The sequence below is a fragment of the Bidens hawaiensis genome, unplaced genomic scaffold, assembly GCF_021521415.1.
Source record: "Bidens hawaiensis isolate Kalapana, Puna unplaced genomic scaffold, B.hawaiensis_p1.1 tig00013347_1, whole genome shotgun sequence".
Classification (NCBI taxonomy): Eukaryota; Viridiplantae; Streptophyta; class Magnoliopsida; order Asterales; family Asteraceae; genus Bidens; species Bidens hawaiensis.
This window is the reverse complement of record NW_027492132.1, coordinates 244,793-254,929: the sequence shown is the minus strand read 5'-3', so window position 1 is coordinate 254,929 and position 10,137 is coordinate 244,793. Positions and strand designations below refer to the sequence as shown.

At 34.0% G+C, this 10,137-nt stretch overlaps 1 protein-coding gene and 1 long non-coding RNA gene across 2 annotated transcripts; both read right to left on the bottom strand.

Annotated features, from left to right (window-relative positions):
• Positions 1-314: 314 nt before the first annotated feature.
• On the bottom strand, positions 315-1,537 carry LOC143543881 (uncharacterized). Its single transcript, XR_013137162.1, has 2 exons — positions 1,291-1,537; positions 315-562 (listed from the first exon to the last, which is right to left on the bottom strand). It is a non-coding gene; the product is annotated as an uncharacterized LOC143543881 (long non-coding RNA).
• A 7,813-nt stretch (positions 1,538-9,350) lies between these two features.
• On the bottom strand, positions 9,351-9,734 carry LOC143543916 (uncharacterized). The gene has a single exon (XM_077036133.1). The coding sequence runs from the start codon at positions 9,732-9,734 to the stop codon at positions 9,351-9,353; it is 384 nt and encodes a 127-aa protein (XP_076892248.1).
• Between the last annotated feature and the right edge of the window lie 403 nt (positions 9,735-10,137).

Here is a 10,137-nt window from a genome sequence, read left to right as displayed (position 1 = left end):
GTACTACACTTCTACATATAAAGCACTGAACAATTTCACACTCCTATGTTGGTCAAATTTCTATCATTCCACTTATTACTCATTTACTTTTCATAACTATCATAGTTTCAAACACACAACTTTAAGCATCAATATCTCACCCGCCTTAGCTTTGTTTGGGGTGCAATTTAGTTCGTTACAATTCTCTAACATAGTAGAGCACAAATCCACTAGACAGCTATATTAATTGTAATTAAATATAACTATTTTTGTTTTAAGTTAGTAGAAAAACAATGTTTCACTTGGTGAAATAAATAATTTTTTCCCAACATTGGTGACTGCTAATAGGCTGATTTATTTCAAGCTTAAAGAAGAAACATTGACTGTAAAACATAGGATACAAGTAACAAGAGAACTTTCAATTACATTAAAACGCAACATACAAGTAACGGTTCTCCCTCCATTACTTCTTTGATGTTGGTGGCAACGATGGACTTTTCTCTTTCAAATGAGCAGAGGTGTCTGTTGGACACTTACAATGTTGTTCGGGCAGCTTATTCGGCGAATTTGAGTGTGCAAATTCCTATAAATATAAATAGTAATGGATTAATATTACAAAGGAAGATGCAAAATAAACTACTAGGAACAAAAAGTTTAATCAAGCGGATAGGTTTTTAACTATTTGTCTGATGAAACATTTATTTAAATATTTAATTAAAATGAATCTGTTAAACGGTTTAAAGGGGTCAAAAAAGTCATTTGAATTCAAATATAGAAAGGTACTAAAGGATAAAGTCCATTTATTTCAAACATATTTCAAATTGAGTTTGTATTTTAATAATATTTAGTAGATCCATTTTCTAGGGCCGGCTCAACTCAACCCATACCATTTTGATCTACACAAAAGATTTCTTAAAAAAAATTATTATCAAATTAACTATACACATTGTGTTTCTCGGGTTTGAATCTCTGGAGCGTCAAACAAAAACAAATAATAGACGGTTAAAATTCCGTTCAAAGGCTTGAACTCGGGTATTCATGGCTTACTGCGGAGTCAAAACGCCGTTAAATAAAACTATATACATTTTTACCTTCTAACATACAAACAATAAGATCCAACATCATTATAGCCAAAACCGTGAAATTAACACGTGATAAAATTGATCGGCACAATTTCGTAATTAATTGTCACAAACTCATGAAAATATTGTTGTATTAATGTTTGTTGATGGTTAAATCTAAAATAAAACAATATTGTTATAAGCATATATATAATATGCAACGAGATCTGAATGGATAAAACGAAGGAACCTTGTCGGAAACACCGTGATCCGCCGTGGGAGGTGGTTGCAGAACATCATCCGGGAAGTCAAAGACCGACTGGGATAACCTCCGTTGGTGGCGACCAGTTCCTCCGTGAGACATGTTTTTTATTTGTTTATTTATTTGATTTGATGAAAGAAAGGTACAGTGAAAGGGGTGTATTATATACACGGTTTGAGTAGTGGGGGAGTTAAAGTTCCACTAGTTAACTGCCAATATTGTCCCGCTTATAAAAACATTTTTTATCCAGTATCCACGAGCAAGATTTCTTGTACTGTGTTTATTGTTAGTACTAAAATAAAATGCTAAATACTACTACTACTAATAATAATAATAATAAAGTTAGGAATATCACCTAGTGGGTAGGTTTGGTGTTTCATGTGATCTTGCTTTAATTCTTTTCCCTATCATTTAGTTTTCGTGACACTAGGTGATGATGGTAGACCAAACGAGTAAGTGATGTTCACTAGTTGTATTCTTGAACTGAACGTGTATTATCTCATTGCATTGTTGTGCCTTCGGGCAAGTGTTCTCGGGCGTTGGCCTTAGGTGAGTGTTTTCTCTGGATCGGAAAGCAAGTGTATCCCGATGTGGTGAATTTAGTCAGTAGTTCATTTGGAGGATTCGTTGGTCGTTAAAAAAACAAAAACATTATAAAGATAGTCTTAACTTTTTCGAATAAACAAAATAGTTTTGACTTTCTGCTTTAGCGTCAATTCCTATACAACATGCGCTTTATTTCTTTCTCGTGTGTTGTATAGTACAACACATCACCTCCTACGCCAATGCTTCGTCTGTTGCACCAACCTTAAACTCATACACCATCCTTTCATTTGACATTCTTCATCCTTCTGTAGCAAAAATATTACTTGGTAATTAAACAAATCCAATGATTATTTTAATTTAAAAAATTAATCAAAATAACTATTTTGATGATTTTTCCAAAAAAGTTACCATTCGTTGTAAAAACAAAACAAAATAAAAAAAACTAAACTAAACTAAAAGTTCTTACATGATAAAAGAGACGTTAAAAAAGCAATTTAATATAGCGTTTCAAATTCGAATAATAAGTTATATGCTACATTTAACTATCATACATAGAACAGTTATATAACTTATTACATCATTTTTTTTCTTAAATTTCTATACATTTGAAAAAACACTATGCATAAATATTTTATATGGTTACACTTCTCATTTGATTTTGTTACTTAAAACTTGTTCTATGTTAAAGGTGAACTAGTTTAGGAATATTGATATCATATGTTTTTTCTCTTTACAAAGAGATTATGAAAACAAGGATAATGGATGGATACACATCTTGAAAATTTATTGAGAAAGTTCAGTTAAGTTGACTTTTGGAATTTAATAAAACATTGACCTTGAGATGGAGTTGGGTAGAGGTTATCTTCAATGCATTGGGATTCCTTTCAATTGTTTAAATAATGCTTATGTGATTCCTCCTAAAGTTACAATCATCAATCCAAAAGTACAGTATAATAATATAACTAATTGAAATTTAGGATCCTCATTAGTATCAAAAGAATTATATAAAATCAGTTACTAATACTTTATACTGATTTAGCATCAAATCTTGGACATCTAAAAGTAATACAGTTAAAAATGAAAAAAAAAATTATTTTTCTGGTTCTTGCATCTTACCTTTTTTTAGTGTTCAATGTATCTATTCACAAATAATTAAAAGAAAAATAATTTTCAACCCATGGTACTGTTTTTGTCTATGAGCTTAGACCGAATGAGAACAAAATGAAAAGGTGGGTGGGTCCGTGAATCAGTTATTAACTAAGGATTACGTGTTGGGTCGTGAAGACTCGTTGTGTGATGGCATATATCTTGTATGTTGATATTTCATCTTTGGTTGCTTAAATGTGGGTCTAACAACAATCTTTTGTCATTCCATGTTACAAGTTACATGTGTCATTATGTAGCTTGTGGTCTTTGATATTCCATCTTTTAGACCATGTGTGGTAAGGGATGGTGGGGTACCATCATCATGCCATGTCACATTTTAAAGCCTTAGATATTACTATACGTATGTTAACTGTGGGCATTAAAGATGAGTAGGTGTGAGAGATGGTGTCCATCTAAATCAACAAATCACACATTTTTTAACTTTTAACTTTTTTTTATTTAATTTAACTATAGTTAAAGCCACGGTACCAAAGCGAAAAGGCGGTTTAGTTAAAGACTAGTTGTCTATGTGGCAGTGACGTGACAACTAGGGGTGTTATTCAGGTTTTTACATTTGGGTTTCTTGGATCGGGTCCCTTGGGTTTGAGAAACTTATTTCTAGTACTCATGCTCAACCTAATCTCCCTTGGGTTCTTCAGGTTCGGGTTCTTCGAGTTTTTTGTGTACGGCTAATCAAGTTTCAAGTACTTTACCTAGAAAAATACAAAATATATATGTCATCTTCAAATTATAACTTACTTAAGCAGATAACAAATCACATAATCTAAAATGCACAATCCTTAAACAAGTGAAATTAAAAACTCCAATAATAAAAAATCGACCGACGGAATTGAATAAATAGCCATATGTCTTGAATGTTGAAATCATAGTAGAATATGTTATCGATGATACTGGAATCGGTGATATAACATAGAATTGAGCATGATATGAATAAGCGATATAATAGCATTTGTTAGGGTCAACTAGGTCAACCTAGTTATTCGGGTTTACCCAAAACCCATTAAAAGTTACTCAGTACTTTACTTGAATTAGATTGGTTTGTCGAATTAGAACGGTTCGGGTTTGTTATATTCGGGTTCAGGTTTCATGAGTATGGGTACTTTTGGTCCGGGTTAATAGTTATTTGTGTGTTGCGGATATAAATGACAATCCTAGTAACATACACCATATATTAAGAACCACTACACATAGTCTTAGCGTTATCATATACTTGACACGACTTTCAGTGTATCCGTTATCATTTGAGTTAGGCATAACATGTCATGTTTGCTATGTATATTAACCCAATATAATAGGAGGCTGAACTGATTTTTTTCTTTTTCTTTTTAGATCTGAGATTGCTCTTGCTTTCATATTTCATGCGCAACTATATAAAATTGTTTTTGTATGATGCATATGTTATAACCTCTTTCCTTATTAAGTGATTACCTTTCTCAACTCTTAAAAATTATTTTTCCCCACAACTATTTTTTTTTTTAATTTGGTTTACGGGCTTACTGAAGAATGTCATGACATAATCGTTATTAAAAAGAATGTGTCAGTCAGCCAAATATAAGCGTGGCATACAGTCAGGCCTACAAATTATTAGGGATGTCGAAGTGTAGCCAAAATCCGCGCACACGGTAAAGCATGAGTATATTATGAGACCTTCAACTTTTATGTGTGGCGCATCGTCAAGCCAATACATGATCCCAAGTGTAGTTTATACTAAGAAATCATTACATCAGTCTTCCCTTCAACTAATTTTTAGCGTAGCGAGTAGTTTCCATGACACTTGATCCCAAGTATTATTTATATCAAGCCTTAACATGTGAGTTTGACTTTCAAGCTTTGAGCATGTGAGTCCAACTTTTATCAGATATAATGTCATGCCAGGCTCATGCTTTTACAGACTTGCTAAATACACCATGTTGGATGTGTGGTCTACGGACTTTTGAGATTACCATGTCGGGCTCATAGTATGTGGACTTGCTAAAAATGTTATGTTAGGCCCCTGTTCTGCGAACTTACTAAAAACGTCATGCCAGACTCGTGGTTTGCAGACTTATTGAAAAATGCCATGTTGTACTCGTGGTTTGTGGACATACTGAAGATGTGTATGTTAGACTCATGGTTTGTGGACATACTGTAATGGTGAACCGGTAAGCGAAATATAATCATGGCATCTAGCCAGACCTGGAATGATTAGGAGCATCCGTCGTAGCCAGAGTCATATGTTACATTAAAATACGATTGTATTATTAGATGTCCAACCTTAATATTCGACGCCTAGTCCGGATGTCACTTGATCTTAAATGTAGTTTATATTAAGGCCTGAATTCTCCTTTATTAACTTTTAGCATGGATGTGTAGTCAAGAAGACACTTGATTCCAAGTATTATTTGTGTAAAGTCTTAAACATGTTAGCATGACTTTCAAAGAAAACATGTCGATAAGACCATGTATTGTGGTTCATTTGCTTATTTTCCATCATTTGTCACATTCGAGCCACTTCAGTGTCAACCCAGCTTGTCCTCCATCATTCAACCTCATGACCGAACCCATGTTATACATTATTCTCATCATTCTATTTGTTTATATTATTGAAATACAAAAAAGAAATGAAAAAATTGATTGGGCGAGTTTGTGAGTGATGGTGTCATAATATGAGAAAAATGGGAATGTTCAACGTGACAACCCTCATGCGCACCCGTCATGCTTTAGGGGAGGATGGGTGGCGCAGTGTTCCAAACCCATCATTCGTGATGGGGTGTCCACGTAGGACCGGTGTGCGAGGCAAACTGAACCACACCCAAACGTCTAGAATTATGCGTATAATTCCCTTTACTTTTTATATAATTTTATTAGACACAATTATTATACTGTAAATGTTCATAAGGAATATATAAAGATGTTTATTTTAAGGAGGGATGCACGTGATATGAAGTCCTATATTGATTTAAGGGGTGTTGTGTACATCTCCAAAATCATTATTGTGTATATCAATAATCAACTTCAACTCTATCATTTGATTTAAACTACAAGTCTACAACCCATTTCACTTGGCATGTTTGTAGACCAACTGGTAGTTCATTTAATAAAAAACATTTTGTATATCAGGTTGACAAGCCTGGATTATTAAATAGTTAATGAATGAACCATGTTTATATTGTACTCATTGTAAATAGGTTAACCCGTATGATACATATAACTTCCAATTTCAGATAAACTCATTTGACCCATACAACATTTTTATTGCAGCCCGTTTACAATACGTTAGAATCTATTTACAACCTCCCAACACATTGTCTTGTAAAGCGGTTAGATAAAAATGCTACGTGTTTTTAAAACGTATCAAATCAGGATTGATTATTGTCACTTGAATAAATACACGAGATATGTTAGGGAGGCTAGGGGCTATCAATATTAACCTGTCAAGTGTCGAATGTCCCTGCTTTTGCAGCCAATGTAGACAGAATAAGAGGGTTGACTTTCCGAACATCTGAATTTCCTATTTTACAAACCTATATCAAACATGTCAATTTCATATATTTTGACGTCTCAAATTATTATTGATAAAGTAGTTGAATTGAGTATAAAAAATGTCTCAAGCTATTTGTATTGTCTAGTTATGGTGAATTCAATCATTGTGCTTGTATATTTTGAACATTCGTTGAAATTCATCATATGAGACTAATAAGTTTTATTCTAGTTACGTTCAAAATGTTTCATATGGTTCGTTATTTGTATTGTACACAATCATGATTTAATATTTCTAATGAAACATTATATATTAAATTACGAGAACTTGAACAAATTTGTCCAATTCCAAGCTCAAACTATTGCCATTAAGATCAACCATGAATTAAAATTCAAAGTGTTCACGTTTCTCGACCTGCATAAAAACTTGTCATTGTTGACTCGTTACCCGAATCTTGGTTCAGTAAGTCTTCCATCCAGCTCCTACATTTCTCCCATCTTGTAAAGCCCAAATTTGTCAAAACAAAAAGCATTGTTTAACTTTTAGAAGATTAAAATGAAATGTGTTTTGTTTGACCTGCTAGGATTCACACTCGTCTGTGTGATAGACATCAAATAAAAGTCATAAGCATCAATGCACCAGATACAATAGGCACCCAAGGATCAGTCCACATACATGCAATTTAGTCACAATCATGTGTCAAAGCTATACATGAAAAAGGTCAAACCTTCTAAATCAATTTACTAAACAAATAGATTGTTGATAAAACGATGTATATTCACTCAAACTAACAACTGATTGTTATGACTCACACCAGATTAAGGTAGCGTTTGGTTTGGTATGAAGGAATAATAGGAGAATGCAATGAGTCATTGCGAGGGAATAAAAAAAATGGGTGTTTGGTCGGTCAATGGAATGAAATCACCATTACGCATGGAATCACATCCCCTAAAAACCTTTCATTCCCACCCCTTCTTTTGTTCGTCCATCACCTTACTCTTTCAACAACACAACCTAACAACCACCACCTAACCGCCACCGCCACCTCCTGACCACAACCGCCGCCACCACCGCCACCGCCACCACCACCTGACTACTGCCGCCACCACCTGATCGCCACTGACATCACCACCACTTGACCACCAACGCCGCTGCTACCGCACTTGCGCCGCATCCATCGTCACCACCACGACTATAATCGTCGCAACCACCTAACCGCCACCACCACTACTACAATCGTCACAGACACTTGATCAAAACCGCTACCACCGTCGCCACCATTATACCATTATCGTCGCTAGCGCCACCACCACCGTCGCAATTGCAAATTTGTTTTGGTATTTATTTTTTTATTTTGAGATAGAAGTATTTTTATTATTTCTATTCATTCGTAAATTTTTTTTTTCTTACCAAAAAAGGCAAGGTAGTAATTCATTCCATTCCATTCCATATTTTAACCAAACAAGACAAAGTAAACTCTTTTATTTCCCAGTTTGTAAATAAAAAATGACACTCGTCCATCTCGCCAGAACTGCTGTGTGGAATTTAGGTTTTGTTAGCAATCTGTCAATCGAGTGGCATTTGGGAGTTTTGATTTTGTTTGTTCATAAGAAACCCTAGGGGAATTGACCTTGATGATTTATTTCGATTTGAAGTTGCAGGTGGGTGAGGTGAGGGTTGGGAGGAAAAAGATGTAGATGAAATGAATTGGTTTGGGGTAAGTTTTTATTATTCTCTTTAATTTCATTTGTAGGTGTTGTTAATATTTATTTATTATAAAAAAACACTCTTTTGTGAAATAAAAAAGAAAACATAAAATACCGTTCTACCCCTCATTTATCCTTAAAAATAGATGAAGTTAACGATTTGGACGTAATTGGTATAAGTGAAAACTTCAATGATTCGGTTGCACAAAACAATCATTTTGGACTACAACCACATAATTGATCAAATCTCGAGAATGATTTTGACACTTTACTCTGTACTATAACACTCTAACATAAAGGTAAAGGTAACATCATGTTTGTCAAACATTCTAAAATATTTTCTTTTTTCTATCAATCAATCATATTCAGTGGAATCTAACCAATAGCAAATCTATAAGAGACCCTCAGCTCTAAAAAACATATGTACGAGGGAATATAAAAGGAAATCAAAGTTCATCAGTAAAATAATTAATAATTGCACATAGTAAAAATAATCATACTAGTACATAAAAATATATAATACATGAAAAGAAAATAACATAATGGTGTGTGACCAAAATAAGGTAAATAGAAGCCCTTAAAATATTCATTTCTCTTTAAAAATCCTTAACTTTAATTATATGTCTCCAAAAATTCTTATCATCAACCATGTCTTCGAAAAAGTTTAGGTGTAACAAATCATGCCTAATCATTTTATCTCAAGTCAAATTATCATATTGTTTGGATGTGCCCTGGCAAGAGATTGTCATTTATCATGATTATGTTTAACTATGAATTATAAAGAAAAAAAAGCCAATACCCTTACAATTATCTTATTTTGATTAACTTAAAAAGACAAACAATATGATCAAATACTATTTTTTTTTTTTTTTTTTTTTTTTTTGAACGGCAAATTTAGGATCACTCACGGACCACTGGAGTAGTGTTACCAGCAGAACCACGCGATCATATCCATCTCCACTAGGCAATAATGCCTAACCACCAATTCAGGAGGAAAGCCAACAAAAGTTGGGAAAACCCCCCTTATGGGATTCGAACCCAGGACCTTATGGTCCCTAAGCCTTATCCCACCACCAAGATGCCACTAGGCTACAAAGCCATGGACATGATCAAATACTATTAAGATCACAAATCAAATGAAGCATTTAGGCTCACATAATCCTTTTGGTTTATTTGGTGGCCAATTCCCGAGAAGCAATCAAATTCTTGGAGATCTCGTAAATTAATCTACTCTGAAAATCACCCATCGAGTAACCACCGGAAGCCTGAAGCCTTCTCGGAACTCTTTTGGAACCGAAAATGGTTTCGGTTCCGCCTGCTAGTCTAAGCATCGTATCGATGTAGGCGTTCTTCAGCTTCATCCAGAGCCCGAACACGGAAACTTTCTTCAATCGCAACCGTGGGATGGCTTTAATCTTCCAAACTCGACGGCTTCTACCTCCCAACGTTGCGGTCTTTGAAGTGCTTTTGCACCCGCCCAAGACCCGCTGATACCTCCTTCGCCTCCATGAACTGTTCAAGGTACCAAGGAAACCACTTGGGACTATTTCCATTTTCATGCAACTTTATTTATTGTATGATTGATTAGTTGTGATATATATTTTGAATATATAGAGACCAAGAGACTGAATATGTGTTTAATAATCGCAAGTTGATTATAAATTAATGTTTTATATTTAACTTATTACGTCTTTATTAACTCAAATATTCTTGCAGGTACTTAGTGGGTCCAAAAATTCACATGGGGTACTTCATTAATCATTAATTTATTCAACGAAATATTTGGCTGCAAAATGTTGATTTGATTCCAATATTTAATTTGGTTTCAACTTCTTAACAAATGAGCTTTAATCAAATCAAATCAAATCAAATCAAATAATATCATATCAGTATTCTTAACATGCAAGGTTTATTTTTATTTCGATGAATATTGAAGAAAAGTTTTGCTGAAGATTT